The sequence below is a fragment of the Anopheles gambiae genome, chromosome 2, assembly GCF_943734735.2.
Source record: "Anopheles gambiae chromosome 2, idAnoGambNW_F1_1, whole genome shotgun sequence".
Classification (NCBI taxonomy): Eukaryota; Metazoa; Arthropoda; class Insecta; order Diptera; family Culicidae; genus Anopheles; species Anopheles gambiae.
Genome location: NC_064601.1, coordinates 9,806,459 through 9,829,628, shown reverse-complemented (window position 1 = coordinate 9,829,628; position 23,170 = coordinate 9,806,459). Strand labels below are relative to the sequence as shown.

The window sequence follows — 23,170 nt, the reverse complement described above, 5'->3', positions numbered from 1 at the left end:
TCAAACTAGCTCTCTCCGTGGAAGATAAAGTTGTTTTCGCACAAACACTCCAATCGAAAATATAATAACATAAAATCGCGTACTATTAAACAATTTATCTTGTTTCACCATGACAAATCATTAAAATCTGCACACAAACCATTTAACGGTACTAGATTGCCATTTTCGGCCTCTTACCAAAACACATCGACACACACGCACACTGGTTTGTGATTGATTGAAGGTGATTATTTATTTGTTTATCTGTAGCAAACGCAGTCAAAGCCAACGCCACCCAGTCTTCGCATAGCGGCGCCGCTCAAAATTTGCCCAATTTCCGGAGTATCGCCGGACTTTTATCCTCCTTCCACGCCACTCTGTCAAACCATGTCAGATGCAATGGATAAAGCGAATAAATCACACCGATTAGAAAACTAACGGCCAGTAACCAGTGCACTGAAACAACCGGCGTCGGCAATAATTGAGATTTATGGATGCTGAGCAAATAATAACTCACTCCGGTTGTGAAAGTAATGCGTACTGCCATACACACACACGCACTGACACACGCACTACGAAGGGAAGCTGATTAAATTATTTGCTCGCTGCTAACCGTACATATCAATCGGCTGGAGAGCTTGTGTGGAAAGGAGCAAGCAATCGCAATGGATAAATTGACGAAAACAGCCCACAAACAGACATCCGACAGACACATCTGCCGCTAGACGGTTCAAGGAAATGAAACAGAAATTGGTACTATCTTGGAAGTGGGTGAGAGTGAACCATCGTGAGCCCGGATTGCCATGTATGTCGGGTGTATTGATTTCCTTTCCAGCAGACGAGCAGCAGAAGCTAACAAGCTCAGGAGCCAAGATAACGGCCTGATGATGCAGCGCATTTTCACTCGAACTCGATCGTGCGTAGGTTACTGGCGTCTGGAAGCGATACCGAAACCATCAACACTGCCTCGTCACAACACTCGCTCAAGCATGAACAATGTCATTGGAGGCCGAACATGAGCCTTGAAAACAACTCAAATGAAGCAGAAGTGCCGGTTCGTCAGGGCGAATTAAGAATTATTATTTCATTGTATCATTCCCAAGGCTTCACGCGATCGGCTAAGCCTAAATCCAGCTAAGCCATACATCCATCCTCTATTCCTCCACTGCTTCTCTCCCGGTACACTTTCTGAGCGGAAATTGCCCGGCCAAAAAAAGAACTTGATTCCGAAGCAACTCGAGAAAGGCAACAGACCGAGAATAATGATTTCCGCTTCGTCCGGTAGAGGGGAGGCGAGTTTAAGCACAGATTCCTCCCCACCCGTGGGACGGAGAAGAAGTTTGTCCAGTTGTCGATGCCAAGATAATTCAACCGTCGGCCCCTTTCCCCATCCCTCCCTTGCGAAAAGACAAACATCCGGCTAATGGTAAGACGATGCAAAGCCTGTAGAGTAGAGAGAGATACCGAGAGAGCCAGCAACAGAAGCATGGCTACGCGCGGTAACAGGGAAGAAAAACACAGGAAAAAAGAGAACCTAATTATTCGACAAGTTTTCTCAGCTTCCGGCCGAGCAAAGGGAAACATGCTGCCCAGAATTACTTAGAGTGTGTAGCAAAGTGTTTAAGTTTCTACTTGCCGATATTAATTGTACCCAGGGACAGAGCAAATGAGAGAGTGAGCGAGAGTAGGGCCTACCGGAAAGTGGTCGTTATCAGCAGCTTCGCGTGGGTAATATATTTTAAGGTCCTTCTTTGTCTCCCGCACCAGAGCAGGGAAGACGAAGAAAAATAAAACATCCAGCAAGGCAAGATCAACGAGTTCAAAGCATATACGTTAATAATTCGCACCAATATAAACAAACTCATGCTCATATCTTGCAGACGGTCCCCGTGACGGGTGGCAAGCGGCGTAAATTAATTCAAACTTTGCTTACTCACGCCTCCGACCCACGCACGCAGTTCAGCGTTCTTTTCCGCCATTTTTATCACGTGCCACCACACAACAGTGGGAGGGAGCAAAAATATGGTCTGCACCGAGGGTCAACTGGTGTGTGTGAGGAGTAAATTTACCAAAATGTGAGCAGAATAATTGGAAGTTTCGGCACTGGCGGATGAACGCCAATTCCGTGTAGAAAACGTTCGCCGAATTTAAGATTTTTGGCTCCACGACTACAGGGGTTTGAGCCTTCTAGTATTCTTCCTTATCTTCTTCGTTCTGTTTATTCATTCCAGATTCTATTCAGTTGGTCATTCGCGATAGAACAGTGCTTGTCTATTGACAAGGGGGGAGGGTAGGAGGACTCTCTTTGGATTGCATATCTGCGAGCAACAAACAAAAAATGGCGGCACGATCCGAGAAAATGGTACATCCTGACGCCGGAAGGCATTAGGGCAGCAAAAGCTCACTGAAAAGAAGAGAAAAAAACACGCACACTAACGCACACAAGCAAATACCAACCCAGCACATACCCAAGGTCGGCCAGTGCACATTGGGCAAACGCCTGTATACATATCGGAAAACCAACTTCATCGCAGGTTAACACCATAATCATTTTCATAAAATAGATACTTAAGCTTATTTGAAACCAAAATATTTCACGTTTTTATCTTAAACTTACTGAGATATAGGCCATCAAAGTGTAAACTTTGTGTTTTTTGTCCCAAATTTGAGCTATTTTTCGACCGAACATAAACCATCATATTTTAGTATATGATGGTTAAATTATGATAATTAATAAGTCATTGTAAATGGTTTTTTGTCATACTTTGATGTAATGTCTGAATATTTTGCAAAAACTTGTTGTTATAGTTCATTAATGATTGAAAACCAAACATCACTGCCGAATTTTTGGGATATTTTCATTTTGGAGAGTGATTTTTTTATGATTCGACTCGTTTTCTCTCGTGTGTCGTATATCATAGGAAAGATCAACATTTTTCCTTCGTTTTGACGTTGAAATTAGCTGCGACCATCTGCGACCCCGAAAATTATTAAACTTTTTCTAGAAAATAGCGCGAGCGATTTTGACGTGTTGTTGTATGAGCCATTAACCACCAGTATCCAACTACCTGTCATAAACGGGCATTTGAAACAAACAGGCAAAAAACAAAGCTGAAGAGAGGAAAAACAGTTTAAAAAAGGTCGTAAGATAGGAATCAGCTCTTTTCCAAACAAACCATAAAAAACACAACTTTTTTTGTGCGTAATACTTTAAAAATTCATGTTCAGTCAGAAACTTATTGCACCTTCGTTTTAATTCCTAACACTTACTGTTGATGCTGTTAACTGATACGCAAGAATGCAATGTTGTGAGCGATAATTATTAAGTTTTATTCGCTGTCTTGACGATTTTAGTGTAGGACTACCATGTATAGTAAGAACAATTGTATTAAATGAAGAAAAACTGCAACAGCACTAGGAATTGATTTTCATCCCGGCGTTTGTATGGCCGTTGCCCACTGTGCAGTGGTACAACGTTTTATTATTATCATTTTGTTTCCTGCACTGTTTCGTTTTCAGCAACATTAGGCATTACGCGCAAGCTTCCACAGTCCGTTGGTGGATGATATAAATTTGGGGCTCGCTATAACAATTTCCCGGTCTGGGTGGATGTAAAAAGCGCAACCCTGCAAAGTGATCGAACGAGTCCAGGCTCGTGTTGGACGAAAGGAATTGTGAAACTGTCGCCGACATTTTGCTTGGCCTTTCTTTTTTGGGTAATATAATTTCGTAGAACCTTGCCTCGTGGCTTCTCAAGGGTTCGAAAAGCCTTCGGATGGATCGCTTGATGAAGCATTTTAATGCGATTAGAACTGGCAAGTTGTCCTGCTGGATCGTTTCTCCTTGTGTCTCAGTCAAAGGCCCATGAAGGTTGGCGTGCTTTATCGCTTTCACATGATGATGTGCTTCTTGGAGAAACCCTTTTGAGATGATTTGAGAGACATTGTTTTATTCGTTTTGTTCTAGTTGCTATCATGTTGTGGTGGTAATACGACTTACTAATAGCGAGTTGGTTGTTAGTGTGTTTCATTTTGAAGCATCAGTAAAATTGACATAATAAATTAAGGATTCAATGAATCTCCTTATATCTACCCTACGCTCGAAAGCTCCGAACAATATTCCAGAAAATTATGACATTGACAAACAATTCGGTAGAAATTTGAGAAACATTTTATGCTTTCGCTTTGACGCTACAAAACTCATTTCATGGTACAGGGGAAACAAGGGAAGGTAAACCGTTCTAAGGGTATGATCGGGTCACCCATACAGCCACCCCATTTCTTGGAATGAGTTATTGTGCAAAACTCTTCAAGGTAAATGGCTTCTTCAGACTACTTTACGCTCGACCGAACGTGCGGTGCTGACAGTTTTCGGCATTCGGAATTATCATTAAACATTCCTTCGATCTGCGCTCGACCGAATTGCCGTCTCGGTTAGTTAGGGGGCTAGAAGATAACGGAATGGCTCCACTCCCACACTCTGTCCATTACTGTTTGCTGGGAAGCGCCTTAAGCCTTTCTATTGAGCTCATGGACACTGTACGAACAATTAGCTTTGATCTAAAAGCAGATTCCATCGGAAAAAGCCATTAAAATCTGATTATAACCACTACGCTTACTTGAGGCCGGTCCCATCGACGATGCAGCGCAGTAATTAACATTTGTCGGCCAAGCAAATGAACCACTGAACACAGTGCCATTTGAATAGATACACTTTTCGTGTGCTCTTTTACTTCTTCTGTTACGTTCCCTGCTGTCTCTTGCTCCTAATCGCTGGTGATGTAAGCTCATTGGAAGAAGGTGCCTTTTCCATCCCCCCTCCTCCGACAAATTAGACAGCTAATTAGTATTCGCGCATCGAACAATAGCCGGCCGGTGCAGGATGTAAACGATTTTTCAACGAACTTCGGTGGTCGATTTGTTGTTGTCGTTGATGTTTCTTGGCAGGGATTTAAGAGTGTACCCGTCTGTCCATCTGCCTTGCTCTCGCACCTGCGCACACTGAGCCGGCCGGAAGCTTACGCTGTTGATGCTGCTAATCTGGGGCCCCGGTGTTGACAAATTTCTTGTGCTTGTTCTTTTCCTCTTGTTTGTATGGGTATGCGAACAAAGTCCAACCGTTGGAAGATGGTGGATTATGTTAATTATGATTGACTGGTAACAGGCGAATGTCGACATAATTTCATCAAACCAATCTCAATAAGCTGTGTGGCCGATGAACGGAAATCTAATTATGTTCATATTCCGTGAGCACACGATAAGACGAGATGTTGCACTTCTTCTGATCGAGTCCAGGGAAACTGCGTCTTATGATCCGCGGTCCGATGGGGTTGATTTTGTTCAATAATTTAATACCAATTCCATTGTACAGTCGTCAACTCGTACGAAATGCCCGTCATAGGTTCATACCCTATATTAATCTTGCTCCAAGTACGAAGGACCTATCCTATCCTTGTATGGATCAACATTTTCAACGCATCCAGATATTGGAGTATTGTAGTTTAGTAAATTTCTACCTTGAGTGACCATTTGACCCCATACGACTTCCAGTTCCGCCTTCAGACAACTAATTTCAACGCTGTCAAAACGACTGACAGATGAAACGACCCTCCAAACAAGCACATCATGGCGAACTATTTCCAGCGGTTCCTGCACACAGCACCACCATTACGCGCCTGCACTTTCTCAATGCAAATCCAGCCAGCAAACTGTCGGTTTATACAAATAATTTGCATCAAATTCCATACCTCAACTATTCCATATTCACCATCCTTGGTGGTACACGTTTGCTCTCTCGTCCGCCATTAGATAAATTGCATTTCGCAAGCCGAGTCCGTCCGCAGCGCACTGAACGTTTAATTTGCATTGTTTACTCATTCCTGAGAGCATCCAGCCAAGAGAAGGAGCCGGTAATTGATACAACGGCAGCAAAACAAATGCTCAGCCGCCACCTGCTGCTTCTTCTCTTTCGTGGAATATTTCTTCTACTGCATGCCAAGGATGCATGTGCAAGGTGCTTGAATCGAGCAAGTTTGCCCTCGAGAGGTATGGAAATTATACTTCACACAGTCACACACACAAAGAGACTATGCAGCAATACAAGAGCCGAGAGAAAAAGTGAGTCCAATCTAGTAAATGCAATTTCCATCAAGATATCACCATTGATGGATCTGATTGAACCGAACAAAGCTCGCGAGCATCGATGCGCCCGGTGTTTGTGTTTCTGTTTTCCTTGTACAAATAGCCAGAGGATTTTTTTTCTCAATCTCGTCTTATTGTTGTCTGTGTTTCCTCCATTCTCATGTGACATAGCTTCCAGCGACAAAATAAAATCCCATTAACACTTGAGCGACTAATGGGTCCGGTGTGTTCCTCAGAAACAACTCCATTTCCCATGCGCTTCAGGTGTTCAACGATGTGTGCATTTGCGCTCACGTTTTAACAACAAAACAAAATCACAGAAAATGTCACCGTTGAAGCTTGAACCAAATTCAATTTACTTGTTGCAAGCGAGTTCATTTCGCGCAAGCTGGATAAACGAAAGCGAAGCACTGCGTCGAAGCATACCAATTGCGCAAATGGTTCATCAGGCAGAGAGTGCACAGATCGATAGGCGACGGAATTGAATTAAAAATAGGACTCCTACAGCGTACATGGTTGCTTCCCTTTCCAGGCATGCCAAAATCGCACAACATCTTTTCGTCATGCCATATTTGTGCCTTCTTCACGCTGTGTGTGCGCAAGTGTGTACAAGCAGTCTTTTTGCGTTTGCCAGCCAGAACTAATTGGGTTGCCGCCCGTGGAGGAAAAGCTCTCTACCCATACACACACACACATATACTAGAGCCATGCGTTCCTTAGCCTCGGCAAAGCACACGTATCCTGGAAACTGGGGAGTCTTTGATCTTGGAGCTCGAACTCGAATGTAACACGTGTCTGTACATTATTTTTGGCGAGAAGACAGCGAGGCAGCGACTTCGTGCAGGGAAATTCGTTGCGTACTAGGACTAACAACATTAGACGCAAGCAGCAGGGCCTGCAGCATCGCTAAATACATCAAATCAACGAAAAAACAAAAAACAAACGTTGTTGATTCGACTCGCATTAAAAACACGAGCATAGAATGCCATTAGCCGACGAGAAATTGGGTTTTACACTGGCAAAAGAAAGTGTCATTAGTACGGGGGCCGTGGTAAAAGTATCCGGCAAAGAGGAGAAAAACGAAGCTGAGAGAAAAAATGCCCCTTGAATGTGTTCACATCCTATAGCACATCGATTGAACAAAGTGTTTGTGCGCCACGCTAAGTGACGAATGGAGATTCAATAGCTTTTGCAGACACAAATTTTTATTCCTTTTTTTTTCGGGCGTCTCATTCGCCCTCGTCTGTGGGAAATCTACCAGTCAGCAGACTGAAAAAATACAACTCCTTTTCTGTGGGACGCTCTTAAGTGGAATTGAATTTTCCATTCCGCATCCTGTAGCTTATTCTCATCTTCCCAAAAGGGCGGCGGGGAGAAGGTGCATTAATTTCATCACCTTAACGATCATTTTTAACAACGAAGAAGGGTTGAGCGAATAGCTTTTGATGGTACTTAGTAACGGGAATAAATGCTCTTTAGGCTGTAATTTAATAAGCAATTGAATCCTTTTGCCTTTTCGATCACCCTCGTATTGTTCTCTTCCAAACAACATAAACCAATAATAACATTTGATACTGATAACCAATAATAACATGAAATACTGCAGCTGAAACCAGAAATCGAACACTACTTTCGCCTGACACCGATACTCGGTACGGATCAATTTGCTGTTTTAATGATGCATAATCTCACCGAACACGGGCCGGTGCGGGAAAGGAAATTGCATACATATTTAAACAGCTAATTAACATACCTCCGACCCGACCACACCAGATAGCAAACGCATCAAAACAGGTGAGGTCAGAGAGGAATTTGTTTTGCGCTCGGTAATGCAATTTATAATACGGACACGGCATCAGAGGCTAAAGTAAGACTGGCACAAAAGGGATGAAAACAAAAATGCTGTTCTAATAAAAAGGGTTTTGACGCATTTTGTGCACCATTGGAATAAACAAATTGAACTACAATAATTACCAATAATAATTATAATTTTCTGTCGGTTGAATCCGTTCTGGTGCATGAAGGCAATTAGTAGGATTGTCATTGTCTGTGAGCTTCTGCGGCAAGTCACAGCACATAACTCGTAACTCGTGACATAACTCAACAAAATATATGAAGCTTCCTGTTTCCTAGATGAACAGAACCAAATCCTATGGCTGGAAAGTGCATTGATGCTAAATGTCCTACTGATTTTCTGCTGAATGTTTCCATTTTGCTCATCCTTATCATCACCACCCATCATGTGTAATGTGATTTGATGGTATCTCTTTTCGTTGTATTTTGTTTCATTCAAGTACTAATACAAGTACTACACCGTGTCAATAAGATAAAACCCCTGCCAGATAAAACACTCGTAATGCGTGCCCTGCTTTCCGAGAATTCGCAACAAGCGTAACATGCCTTCTGCTCTTGCATCCTTTTTTCCAGCTCCTATCGCTAATCAATGGCTGGTTTATGGCATCCTAAAACACACGAAAAGTATTGTGACACGTTCGGCCAGCCAACCATGCCAGATGGCATCACGGCTTTTCCGTATCCCGAGTTATCAGCGGTCAATGCGGTGAAGGAGTGGTGTTGTTTTTCTGGCGAATTAATGGATGGCAGCAGGAGGGTTGACAGTGACATAAAACACAAACAAATCTGCTGTACGCAACCACCAGCGTTTGGTGTGTGTCTGAGTGTGTGTTTGTGTTTGTGTGAGTGTGAGTGTTTGTGTATGAGAAAAAATCCGCATATTCCATCATCGCATTCCATCGTTGAACTGGTCTGAGGTGTTGTGCTGCATTTACTGGCCAGAAGGAAGCGATATGTTTGATTCGAGCATACAATCGAACGAAGTAAGTGAGAAAAAATCAATTCAAATGATTACATGAATCGGTTAATCGGCTCGTTTTACTGGTCCTTTTTACTGGTGGGTTTTATTTGCCCTGAATTTTCGGATTGCAAGTAATAATGACGCTTTTCAATTTGCTTCAGGCAAACTTTCATAGGCTTTTATTGAACTTTGTTCTCACAGTTTCCACATGAGTTTCGGCATACTCACACTCTGTACTAGAAGAAGGGCGAGTCGATCCAAACCTTACGGTTCGGAGTCGCGTTTATTGTACCTATTGATCATAGGGGTCGACCATAACTCATTACACCCACGTGTCGGATTTGATTCCGACTTTGATCTAGTGCACCCGCTGCAACCACGGGTTGGAATTGCTTATGAAAGATTCCCACCGTAACTGGGACGTACAAGAAACGTATAACTCATCACACGGCATCACACCCAGCACACGGTAGGATGGAAAAGTTGCGGTAATTTTCCTTAACCCTTTCTCTCGTCCTTCCATCCATCGCTCAAGGATATCATGAACTGGTGCTGCGCATGTTCAGCCGGCTCCTGTCTGCTAATGACATCATCGACTGGTGCTGCGCATCTTTAGACGCGTCCTTGGCGCCCTTGACAATCGTTCTTCTATGTATTAGCTGTGTTGAAAGCTGTTGATGGAAACTTAACCAATAATTAATCCATGCTGTTTAAAGACTCACTTACCCACTGCCACTTTAAAATTGTAAAACCAGACACCGTTTTCTTTCCTTCAATGATTATGCACGTTGTTGTCGAGGCCAGCAGATAGCCGTCGATTAATTGTGGACGAAAAGCTTCTGATGAATGTATCCATTTAAACACTCACGAGAACAACCTTAAAATTTGCTAATATAAATCATTCCACAATTGAAGAAGCAGGACAACGGTGTAAAACGTAGACGAGGAAAATACGAGAACACAAGAAACTACACACAATTCTAATACATCAGGGCAGATCGAGAGCGACAGGTGGATTCAGTCTAGCTAAATTCGCTTGCAGATGCATGTGTGCATGTTGTTCTAAGGATATCGGTTGCTCCTTCATCCGTCACTCCACCACCCCTTCACGATCATCTCCGTCTCGTCCTCGTGCGACATGGTTGGACCGGCGTCGGTACTGAACGCAGACAGATTGTACCGACTCGTCACATCCATCAGCATCAGCGTGTAGTTCTCGATTACCATTGTGATTGAGTTGTCGGTTCGATTCGGTTTGTTTCTCTTCCTTTCACCAAACACTACACAAACACATAGGACCAGCTCATCTTATCTTCGAGCGATATTAACGCAAAGACTATTAGCGATCATCTTGCGAGCTTCAATTTTAAATTCAACGTATAACGAAAGGAATCACCCAGACCACATCAAACAGCAGGTGCAACAGGTTGAAAGTTAACCAAACCTCCCCATGCACCATCAATCACAGGCATTTGTCATACAATTTTCGCTTCATTTTTATTCTTTTCACTTCATACACACTTACACACTTACTGCCTCCATCTTACATGTCGTTAGAACGGGCGAGCTCTACGAACTGCCATTATTAGCACCGCGGTTGATGGAAATCACGCTCGCACTGAAAGTAATCGAAACCACCAGCAGCAGCGGATGTCAACCATGAACTGAAGCAGTCCCGTCGTGGAAAACCACCCAGAACCCGAACTGTGGGTACGCACGGGAGGGAAAACATCGCCACCGACTCGAACTCTCCTGGTGAGCGAGAACCGTGGCGCGATGAGAGAGCGCTTGGCGGTTCCAGCACGATTGGCCCCCATTTTACGCTCCGGAACGGCAACGCATTTCCATCCTCCATATCAACTGGTAGCGAATGTTATGCTCTTTCGTGGTTGCTTTGACGGCTGATACGGTGGTCGTTTTCATGAATGAAATCGTGAACACGCACACACACAAATGCGTTCACATACACGTAAAGCTTTTTTTCGGTGGTGCCCGTGCCCGTTGCAAGCGTGTCTAGCTTTCGTAGTGGCATGTCAATCATCAGCATGTGGTGTATCCTTTTGGCTGATGACACCATTCTAGGTTTCAAAAAAGGTCTGAACGTACTCGACTAGACTCGTACGTTCGCAATCGATCTTAAATGCCTTTTTTTTTGGAATATTGCCGAAGGTGCCACAACATGTGATTGATTGATAAGACGTTTTAATTGGGTAGAACAACACTAAAAGTGTTTAAAGAGTGCGGTGAATGTGTTGTCTTTAAAAGTAAATAATAATTATAATACTCGCATAACACGATATTCTAAAAAAACCCATTTACCTTTATTTTACGCCAAAAATCAAAAGTACCAGGCGCCTCCATCACATTACGTCTGGGTTTGATTGCCCTTCACAAGAATTTGCAATAATCATTTGATAAAGTAGATCACTTTAACTTAATTATTTCATGGATAACGATTCAACCACATGAGATTAAATTTACAATTACTAGTCATATTGGCCCGGTTACAGGGCTATGCATCAGATCTTAGGTAGCTTACACAATGTCAAGGGTGTACACAGCTATGCTACGTTTGTGCTACGCTTGAAAGACAGAGAAATAGTTTAAATAATTAATGCCAGCTGATACCATCAGTATTTTTGCATTTTAAATATACGGCCGTAGAAATTTAAAATGTCACGCCATGGCCCGTGGAAGACGTTGAACACGTGCTGTTCCGCTGTCTACGAGTAACAATGGACAACATTGTCTCGGAAATGTGCGCCCGCAGCAATACGTGGGAGGCCGTCCGCGCCGCCGCCAGGACAATCTTCTCCACTCTCCAAGCGAGATGGGATGTTGAGCGTCCACCAACGGCAAGGTGATGCAGGCGGGCCAGACGGCGGGCAAGGGACGCAAATGGCGGTCCTTCAGGCCCTGCGGCACGGCAACAACCCGCGCCGCAAGGGCCACCGTAAGCTGGAAAGATACTAATCTTTTATTTCCTTTCTTTACGGTTCTTTCCAGCTTCCTTTTTTCTTTTCTCTCCTTCTATTTTCAGACTTTAACTTTCTCTTTTTTCTTTAGTTCTTTTCTTTGTTTTCTTTGTTTTCTCTGTCCAATTTCGTTACAGGTGAACTGCAGCAGATGTGCGTCGTGAACCAGGGTGCAACCGCACATACGACTCCGCAAAAAGTAATACGCACCACAGCGTGCCGGTAGGGTTGGGTGAGTCGGGGAGGGGGATGGAATACGCTCACTCCTCGTTAACAAAAAAAGGGTATTAAAATTACAGAGTTTTTCCGAGTCAATTTCGAATGTAAACATGTCATTACATCGATCTGCTATTTCATTTGCATCATAATTACCTTAATTCCGTCCGCATGATTTTCCACACTTCATCGGGCTGCTGCCATCATTTTATTTATTTTTAGGTTTAAAGTCGGATCTCATCCGTTGATAGGTGAAGTGTTGAAAATTATGCTGAAGAAATAAAAAAATAATTAGAAAGATTTCGAAGTCAGTTTCGATAATTACAAGTATTAATTTCTTCAACATGATTTTCAACACGTCTAAAGCTGGATATAGGAAACCCTGTATGATGAGCATGAAGTATCAAAGTGATGTAGAATAATTTGTTTCATGCGGGGAAAATCAATGGCTTTATTTGAAAGGGACTTGGGAAACCTTATATCGTGAAAGATATTTAAAGTATGTTACAGTCTGTCCCCAAGTTACGCGAATTCGAAATACGTGAATTTTTATTTCTTACAGTTTAAAGGCCCATATCATTAGGATCGAAAGTGATAATCCGGGCATAGTCGACTAGTTACACTTCTGTTCACACCTCTTTTGGAATCTGTAGGATAATGGTGTCACTACCCTAAAGGGTACACCACATGCTGAAGATTGACATGCCACTACCATAGCTAGACACGCTTGCGATGGGCACGGGCACCAACGAAAAAAAGCTTTACGTGTATGTGAACGCATGTGCGTGTATAAGTGTTGACGATTTCATTCATGAAAACGACCACTGTATCAGTGCCGTCAAAGCAATCACGAAAGAGCATCACATTCGCTACCAGTTGGTCTGGTGGGTATAAACGCATTGCCGTTCCGGAGCGTAAAATGGGGGCCAATCGTGCTGGAACCACCAAGCGCTCTCTCATCGTGCTACGGTTCTCGCTCACCAGGAGAGTCCGAGTCGGCGGCGATGTTTTCCCTCCCGTGCGTACCCACAGTTCGGGTTCAGGGTGGTTTTCCACGACGGGACTGCTTCAGTTCATGGTTGACATCCGCTGCTGCTGGTGGTTGCGGTGATTTTTAGTGCGAACGTGATTTCCACCAACCGCAGTCCTACTAGTGGCGGTTCGTAGAGTTCGTCCGTTCAAACGACATGCAAGATGGAGGCATTAAGTGTGTAAGTGTGCGTGTAGTGGAAAGAATAAATATGGAGCAAAAATTTTACGACCATTGTTTGTGATTTATGGTGCATGGGGAGGTTTGTTTAACTTTCAACCTGTTGCACCTGCTGCTTGATGTGGTCTAGGTGGTTTTTCCGATGTTCGTTGAATTTAATATTGAAGCCAATAGAGTGATCGCTAATAATATGTGAAGCTTACTCTTGAAGAATACTGGAAGTTAAGATGAGCTAGGAAAATTGGCCGTGTGTTTGAGTGGGGTGTGTGTGTGTGTGTGCGCGTGCCTGTGTGAGCATCTGTAGCTGTGCAGTGTTAAGTGAGAAGAAAACAAACAAATCTGACTGAACCGACAACTCAATCACAATGGTAAGCGAGAACTACACGCTGATGCTGATGGATGCGACGAATCGGTACAATCTGTCTGCGTTCAGTACCGACGCCGGTCCAACCATGTCGCACGAGGACGAGACGGAGATGATCGTGTCCACGATAGTGGCGATCTTTTTCGGCTTTATCGGTATTACTGGGCTGCTGGGGAATGCGCTCGTCGTGCTGGTTGTGCTGTCCAACCCACAGATGCGCTCGACGACCAACCTGCTTATCATCAACCTGGCCATCGCGGATCTGCTGTTTGTCGTGTTCTGCATTCCGTTCACTGCCACCGACTACGTGCTTGCGTCCTGGCCGTTCGGCGAGCTGTGGTGCAAGAGCGTCCAGTACCTGATCGTCGTGACGGCACACGCCAGCATCTACACGCTCGTGCTGATGTCCCTGGATCGGTTTCTCGCCGTGGTTCATCCGATCGCGAGCATGGTCATACGCACGGAGCGGAATACCGTGCTGGCGATAACGATCCTCTGGGTGCTGATCATCACCACCGGGCTACCGGTGTCGTTTGCGCACGGAATCAATGTGAGTAGCGTGGGATTCGCCGTCCTTTCCTCGTTTATATTTGTTCTATCGTCAGCCCGAAATAACTACAACTAAGAACGCAAACAGAAGAGTTTGCATTTAGCGAATTAAGGTATTTGTGCAAAGCTAAGTGGCTACGATAGGGGAACGGTTTTTTATGGCCTGTAATTTCATATCGGATCCCGAAACCGCAAGAGGGAGCTGATAAGAGCAATGAACGAAGGGCACGATTAAGCAAGGGGTATACGATAAAATAAAACAAAAACACTACAATTTGAACATGGAAAGGAGACTTCCACAGCAATCCACCACCCGATGCGGATTCCATGTAAATCGATAACGCCAGACCTCGAGCGTGTGCCAATCATTCACATTCTATGTATATTCGTGGTTTAGTCTCGTGATGTTTGTTTACACGCGCACTCAAGGACTGCAATATGGGGATCCACTTGTTGTTTGGTGTTTGTTTATCAGTGATGCTTGTGTTTTTGTTCGTTCTTTTTTTCTCACTTACTTCGTACGATTGAATCATTGTTATCGCTACGCTCTGGTCAACAAACGCACCAGAACACCTCAGTCGTTCATGGAATGCAATGATGGAATGTGCGTATTTTCTCACTCTGTTTCTCCCTCTCTCGCTCTCTCTTCCTGTTTCTCTCTCTCTTTCTCTTTCTCTCGTTATCTCTTTCTCTCTATTTCTCTTTATCACAAACACACACTCTGACACAACGTCATATCGTTGATGGTTGTGTACAGCAGGTTTGTATTGTGTTTCATATCACTGTCAAACCTCCTACTGCCTTCCATTCGCCAGAAAGCAACACCACTCCTTCATCGCATCACCCGCTGATGACTCGGGAGATGGAAAAGCCGTGATGCCATCTGGCGCGGATGGTTGGTCGAACGTGTCACAATACTTTTCGTGTGTTTTAGGATGCCATAAACCAGCCATTGATTAGCGATGGGAGCTGGGCAAAGGGGCGTCAGAGCAGAAGGCATGTTACGTTTGTTGCGAATTCTCGGAAAGCAGGGCACGCATTACGAGTGTTTTATCTGGCAGGGGTTTTATCTTATTGACACGGTGTACTAGTACTAATGAAACAAAATACAACGAAAAGAGATACATTCAAATCACATTACACATGAAGGGTGGTGATGGTAAGGATGAGCAAAATGGAAATATTCAGCAGAAAATTAGTAGAAAATTAAAATTTCATACACTTTACAACCTTTGTTTTTTCTAACGGTGCTCAAACTGCGTCAATATCAATTTTTCTACAACTGTATTAACGAGATATTTGCATAACATTTGCGCCATTCTTACTTTAGTCTCTGAAGTCGTGACAGCATTATAAACTGCATTACCGAGCGCAAAACAAATTCCTCTCTGACCTCACCTGTTTTGATGCGTTTGGTTTCTGGTGTGGTCTGGTCGGAGGTATGTTAATTAGCTGTTTAAATATGTATGCAATTTCCTTTCCCGCACCGGCCCGTGTTCGGTGAGATTATGCATATTTAAAACAGCAAATTGATCCGTACCAAGTATCGGTGTCGGGCGAAAGTAGTGTTCGATTTCTGGTTTCAACCGCAGTATTTCATTTGGAAGGTGTCAGTGACACAATTCAGATCAATTTATTGAAGTTATTGTAGACCGATTCTTGTTTGGTATACAATTTTATTATTGGTTTATGTTGTTTGGAAGAGAACAATACGAGGGTGATCGAAAAGGCAAAAGGATTCAATTGCTTATTAAATTACAGCCTAAAGAGCATTTATTCCCGTTACTAAGTACCATCAAAAGCTATTCGCTCAACCCTTTTATGTTGTTAAAAATGATCGTTAAGGTGATGAAATTAAACCACCTTCTCCCTGCCGCCCTTTTTGGGAAGATGAGAATAAGCTACAGGATGCGGAATGGAAAATTCAATTCCACTTAAGAGCGTCCCACAGAAAAGGAGTTGTATTTTTTCAGTCTGCTGACTGGTACATTTCCCGCAGACGAGGGCGAATGAGACGCCCGAAAAAAAGGAATAAAAATTCGTGTCTGCAAAAGCTATTGAATCTCCATTCGTCACTTAGCGTGGCGCACAAACAATTTGTTCAATCGATGTGCTATAGGATGTGAACACATTCAAGGGGCGTTTTTTTTCTCTCAGCTTTGTTTTTCTCCTCTTTGCCGGATACTTTTACCACGGCCCCGTACTAATGACACTTTCTTTTGCCAGTACAGAACCCAATTTCTCGTCGGCTAATGGCATTCTATGCTCGTGTTTTTAATGCGAGTCGAATCAACAACGTTTGTTTTTTGTTTTTTCGTTGATTTGATGTATTTAGCGATGCTGCAGGCCCTGCTGCTTGCGTCTAATGTTGTTAGTCCTAGTACGCAACGAATTTCCCTGCACGAAGTCGCTGCCTCGCTGTCTTCCCGCCAAAAATAATGTACACACACGTGTTACATTCGAGTTCGAGCTCCAAGATCAAAGACTCCCCAGTTTCCAGGATACGTGAGCTTTGCCGAGGCTAAGGAACGCATGGCTCGATTGTGCGTGTGTGCAGAGAGCTTTTCCTCCACGGGCCGCAACCCAATTAGTTCTGGCTGCCAAACGCAAAAAGACTGCGTGTACACACTTGCGCACACACAGCGTGAAGAAGGCACAGATATGGCATGACGAAAAGATGTTGTGCGATTTTGGCATGCCTGGAAAGGGAAGCAACCATGTACACTGTAGAAGTCCTATTTTTAATTCAATTCCATCGCCTATCGATCTGTGCACTCTCTGCCTGATGAGCCATTTGCGCAATTGGTATGCTTCGACGCAGTGCTTCGCTTTCGTTTATCCAGCTCGCGCGAAATGAACTCGTTCGCAACAAGTGAATTGAATTCGGTTCGAGCTTCAACGGTGACATTTTCTGTGATTTTGTTTTGTTATTAAAACGTGAGCGCAAATGCACACATCGTTGAACACCTGAAGCGCATGGGGAATGGAGTTGTTTCTGAGGAACACACCGGCACCATTAGTCGCTCAAGTGTTAATGGGATTTTATTTTGTCGCTGGAAGCTATGTCACATGGGAATGGAGGAAACACAGACAACAATAGGACGAGAGTGAGAAAAAATCCCACCGGCTATTTGTACAAGGAAAACAGAAACACAAACACCGGGCGCATCGATGCTCCCGAGCTTTGTTCGGTTCAATCAGATCCATCAATGGTGATATCGTGATGGAAATTGCATTTACTAGATTGCACTCACTTTTTCTCTCGGCTCTTGTATTGCTGCATAGTCTCTTTGTGTGTGTGTGACTGTGTGAAGTATACTTTCCATACCTCTCGAGGGCCGACCTTCTCGATTCAAGCACCTTGCACATGCATCCTTGGCATGCTGTTGAAGAAACAGAAAGAAAAGCAGCAGCAGCAGGTGGCGACTGACCGTTTGTTTTGCTGCCGTTGTATCAATAAACGGCTCCTTCTCTTGGCTGGATGCTCTCAGGAATTTCATTTCATTTCATTTCATTTCATTTCATTTATTTCATACAATATCCGCCATCCAGGCTAAATATAATAGACTTAAAACTAATTTAATACTAACAAATAAACAAAATAATTCATGAAAAACTAAGCCTAACTAACCTAGTCTTGACCTAACAAAAAAGAAAAGAAAAAAACAAGAGTAGAGCGTAGAGACTATCATAAACTTAACAAAAACAAAAAAAAGAGAGTAATAGAAAACTAAGGAGAATAATTAAAGGGAATTAGAAGAAAAAATACGGTTACGGAAAGAGTTAAGAGAGGAGTCGAAATCAAAGAGATAGTAAAAGTGGTTAAACAACCTGAAACAGGACAGAAGAGGGTCATTGAAAGTATAAAGAGTATGACGTGTTTCAATTGACAGAGGATCACGTGGACGAAGAGAACGAGAGGGAACATACAGCGAGATGGACGAGAGTAAATCAGGAGCATCAGTAGCAGAAAGTAATAAGCCACCAATAAAACAAGCCTGAAACACTTGGCGGCGGAAGCTTAAGGAGTGAAGATTGAATAACTGCAATCGCGTTTCATAGGGAGGTAGTGAGGCAGCACCAAACAAACGACGAAAGGCAATCCTGGTAAAGAGGCGCTGAATGCTTTCAATTCTCGAACAGCCATCAATAGTGGGAGGATTCCAGATGATACTTGCATATTCAAGAATAGGCCTTACCAAAGCACAATAAAGGATTCTTAGGATGCTTTGATCTCTAAAAATAGAGGTAAAACGTAAGATAAACCCAAGGGTTCGATTTGCTTTTAGTAGCACCTCATCAAGCTGCAGTTTAAAGTTAAGACGACAGTCAAGTACAATACCAAGGTCACGGATGGACATAACACGAGAGAGGGAAGCGCTAGAGAGAGTATAGTTATATAAAATAGGAGAAAGAGAGTGAGAGAAAGAAATAACAGAACATTTTTCGGGACACAGGCGAAGTAAATTGGATGAACACCAATGAGCAAATGCATTGAGGTAATGCTGAAGTCTCAGACAATCAGAAGAAGAAGACACAGGTAAAAAGATTTTGATATCATCCGCATAAAGGAGATGACCATCAGGAGGTAAAACATTACAAACATCATTGATGAACAAAGAAAACAGAAGTGGACTTAGCACACAACCCTGAGGGACACCTGACGTACAAAAAAACTCCTCAGATAAGTACGACCCGGTTTTAACCCTGCATGATCGATTACTTAAATATGAGGACAGCCAGCTAATAATGCCATCACCAAAACCAAGTTTAGACAATTTAGCTAATAATAAAGAGTGAGGCAAACTATCAAAAGCAGCATGAAAGTCGGTGTATATTGCATCAAGTTGGGTACCGGCCTCAAAAGATCTAAAAATATTGGAAATAAAAGACATGAGATTAGTTGAAGTAGACCTACCAGGCATAAACCCATGCTGTTTAGGGCTAATAGCTGAACTACAACTATGAAGTATGGTTGGAAGGATACATAGCTCAAAAGTTTTGGCTGTGGCGCAAGTTTGGGTTATCCCACGATAATTAGAAACAATGCTACGGCATCCCTTTTTGTGTACCGGAAAAAGCCAACAGGATTTCCAAAGAGCAGGAAAAACCCCAAGAGAAAGTGAAAGGTTGACAATTTTAGCAAGGTGTGGAGCAAGCACGTCCTTACAGTTTATTAAAACAGAGGCAGGAATGCCATCTGGACCAGGAGTAAAAGAACGTTTCAACCCAAATAACACCTGTACAACTGTTTCAGAGCTAACCGAAATATCGGAGAGATTAATTAAGTTCTCTGGCGTGTAGAGTAGCCCACCCTCAATAAGGTTAGGGTCACTAACCGGTGGCTCAAACATTTGGGAAAAATGTGCAGAGAATAGCTCACAGATCTCAACAGGCGTAGAGGCAGTTCGAGAATCAAGTACCATTTCATTAGGTAACGTATTGCACCCTCTTCGAATCCTAACAAATTGCCAGAAGGATGCTGGATCAGAACGGAAACGCGATTGCAGTCTACTCGAATAGGCCTCAAAACAAGCCCTGTTGTATAGTCGATGCGCAGAGGCAGCGTACTTAAATAAACGAAAGTTGAAAGCAGATCGGTTCAGACGATACCTCCTAAGATATTTCATTCTATCCTTTTTCAGGTTGCGAAGAGTACGATTGGACCAGGGAGGATTAGGAGGGGAACGAAAAATAGGTGTACATGAAAGGAGTGCAGAGGTTAACAAAGCATTAAACGATTGGACAGCCTCGTCGACCGATGTACATTGATAAAAAAAAGACCAGTCGGCACGAGATAGAATAGAATTAAGTTTACGATAGTCTGTAAGACGAAAGTTATAACGAACACTCATTGAATTAGGAGCAGAAGGCAATTCATTCCTAACCCTACTAGCCCTAAATAAAGAAGACGGTAACGCAATTTCCAGAGCAGGATGATGGGCATCCTGGGGCAGGAGCAGTGACGAAGCAGGATACACAGAGGAACAAGCAGCAGCAGCAGAGTTAGAGAGCACCAGGTCCAGATAATGATTTGAATGGTTATGCACTCCGTTCAGCTGATAGAGTTCATGCAAATTTAACACATCCAAAAAGCAGGAACTGGATGAATTCAAAGAGATATGAGGCACATAATGTCTCATAGGTAAAGATGAATCTGACCTTACTGCGGCTGCAGGCGACCTCCCTAACGCCGGTTGATTCAAGTCGCCAAGAAGGATAAGATGATCATTCGGTTTCATATGCATGTTTGCATCGCTGATGAAAGCAGAAAGGGATTCGAAATAGTTGCGGTCGCTGCTCAAATACGGTGGCACATAAACAATCCCCACATAAAGACGAAACTTAGGAATGAGTAAACAATGCAAATTAAACGTTCTCTGAGCTGCGGACGGACTCGGCTTGCGAAATGCAATTTATCTAATGGCGGGCGAGAGAGCGACCTTGCACCATCCCGGATGGTGAATATGGAATAGTTGAGGTATGGCATTTGATGCAAATTGTTTGCATAAACCAGCAGTATGCTGGCTGGATTTGCATTGAGAAAGTGCAGGCGCGTAATGGTGGTTCTGTGTGCAGGAACCGCTGGAAATAGTTCGCCATGCTGTGCTTGTTTGGAGGGTCGTTTCATCTGTCAGTCGTTTTGACAGCGTTGAAATTAGTTGTCTGAAGGCGGAACTGGAAGTCGTATGGGGTCAAATGGTCACTCAAGGTAGAAATTTACTAAACTACAATACTCCAATATCTGGATGCGTTGAAAATGTTGATCCATACAGGGATAGGATAGGTCCTTCGTATTTGGAGCAAGATTAATAAAGGGTATGAACCTCTGACGGGCATTTCGTGCGAGTTGACGACTGTACAATGGAATTGGTATTAAATTATTGAACAAAATCAACCCCATCGGACCGCGGATCATAAGACGCAGTTTCCCTGGACTCGATCAGAAGAAGTACAACATCTCGTCTCATCGTGTGCTCACGGAATATGAACATAATTAGATTTCCGTTCATCGGCCACACAGCTTATTGAGATTGGTTTGATGAAATTATGTCAACATTCGCCTGTTACCAGTCAATCATAATTAACATAATCCACCATCTTCCAACGGTTGGACTTTGTTCGCATACCCATACAAAAAGGAGGAAAAGAACGAGCACAAGAAATTTGTCAACACCGGGGCCCCAGATTAGCAGCATCAACTGCGTAAGCTTCCGGCCGGCTCAGTGTGCGCAGGTGCGAGAAGAAAGCAAGGCAGATGGACAGACGGGTACACTCTTAAATCCCTGCCAAGAAACATCAACGACAACAACAAATCGACCACCCCATCCTAAGCGAGAAGTTCGTTGAAAAATCGTTTACATCCTGCACCGGCCGGCTATTGTTCGATGCGCGAATACTAATTAGCTGTCTAATTTGTCGGAGGAAGGGGGATGGAAAAGGCACCTTCTTCCAATGAGCTTACATTAGGAGTTAGGTTACCAACCAGGAGTAGGTTACCAGCGATTAGGAGCAAGAGACAGCAAGGAACGTAACAGAAGAAGTAAAAAAACACGAAAAGTGTGTCTATTCAAATGGCACTGTGTTCAGTGGTTCATTTGCTTGGCCGACAAATGTTAATTACTGCGCGGCATCGTCGATGGGACCGGCCTCAAGTAAGCGTAGTGGTTATAATCAGATTTTAATGGCTTTTTCCAATGGAATCTGCTTTTAGATCAAAGCTAATTGTTCGTAGAGTCTTCGTGTGCTCAACGGAAAGGCTTAAACGCAGAAGTGGGCAGATTGTGGGCGGGAACACCATTCCTATATCATCTAGCCCCCTAACGAACCGAGACGGCGAAGCGGTCGAGCGCAGGTCGAAGGATTGTGGAATGATAATTGCCATTGCCGAAAACTGTCAGCACCGCACGTTCGGTCGAGCGTAAAGCAGCCTGAAGAAGCCATTTACCTTGAAGAGTTTTGCACAATAACTTTTTCAAAGAATTGAGGTGAGGGATGGGTTACTCTATGGGTGACTCGATCGAACGCTTAGAATGGCTTACTATCCCCATCCTTGTTTAAGCTTCCCTGTAGCAGCAACTGAGCTTTCAGATCATCAAAGCCGACGCGCAAAACATGCCTGAATTTTCTGCCGAAGTGTTTGCGAAAAGGTTACAGTTCGAATCGATTCTAGTGCGTCAATGATACCGAATGATTGGGTTAGCATTGGCAGGGTTTTCAATTTTTGAAGATTTGTTTTGTGTAGGCAGATACAGTGTTGCAAGCCTGATAGTCTTGAAAAGGAGATTCATTGAATCCTTAATTTATGATCTAGATCTTAATATTGCATCTAACTGAAACATACTAATACCTACCTCGCTATTAGTGAGCCACTGCCACAAAAGGTTACCAATTAACAAACCGAAAAGAGCGAATAGCGTCCCAAATCATCTTAAACGGTTTCTCCAAGATATACATCATCAAGGCGATACATCAAGGCGACATGGTACGCCAACCGCTCGCAACCTAAGCCTGAGCGGAAGGAGAAACGGCCTTGCAGGACAATTCGCCGGTTTTAATCGCATTAAAATGCTTCATCGCGCGATCCATCGAAAAGCTTTTCGAACCCTTGGGAAGCCACGAGGCAAGGTTCTACGAAATTATATTACCCAAACAAGAAAGGCCAAGCAAAATGTCGGCGACAGTTTCACAATTCCGTTCGTCCAACACGAGCCTGGGATCGTTCGAACACTTTGAAGGCTTGCGCTTTTTACATCTCGTGGGCCGGGAAATTGTTATATCGAGCCCCGTATTTATATCATCCACCAACGGCCTGTGCAAGCTTGGGCACAATGCCTAATGTTGCTGAAAGTGAAGAAGTGCCGAAAACAAAATGATAATAATAAAACGTTGTACCACTGGCCGACCTTGGATATGTTCGGG

The 23,170-nt window shown here is 43.5% G+C and overlaps 2 protein-coding genes across 4 annotated transcripts in view; one reads left to right on the top strand and one right to left on the bottom strand.

Moving 5' to 3' along the window:
* Positions 1-10,594, bottom strand: part of LOC4397829 (allatostatin-A receptor) — a 64,355-nt gene extending 53,761 nt beyond the window's left edge. For 2 of the 3 annotated variants that reach the window (XR_009764916.1, XM_061645819.1), the window contains exon 1: positions 10,460-10,594. The gene's annotated coding sequence lies outside the window, so the exon portion shown is untranslated. Of the gene's footprint in view, positions 1-9,085; positions 9,619-10,459 lie in introns of those variants that run through there. The other variant, XR_009764917.1, reaches the window with a different exon arrangement.
* A 2,582-nt stretch (positions 10,595-13,176) lies between these two features.
* The window catches only part of LOC3290518 (allatostatin-A receptor), a 64,916-nt gene continuing 54,922 nt past the window's right edge, over positions 13,177-23,170 (top strand). The window contains exon 1 of the mRNA XM_061643482.1: positions 13,177-14,249. Coding sequence (XP_061499466.1) covers positions 13,701-14,249 — 549 coding nt within the window. The 5' untranslated portion in view covers positions 13,177-13,700. The remainder of the gene's footprint in view (positions 14,250-23,170) is intronic.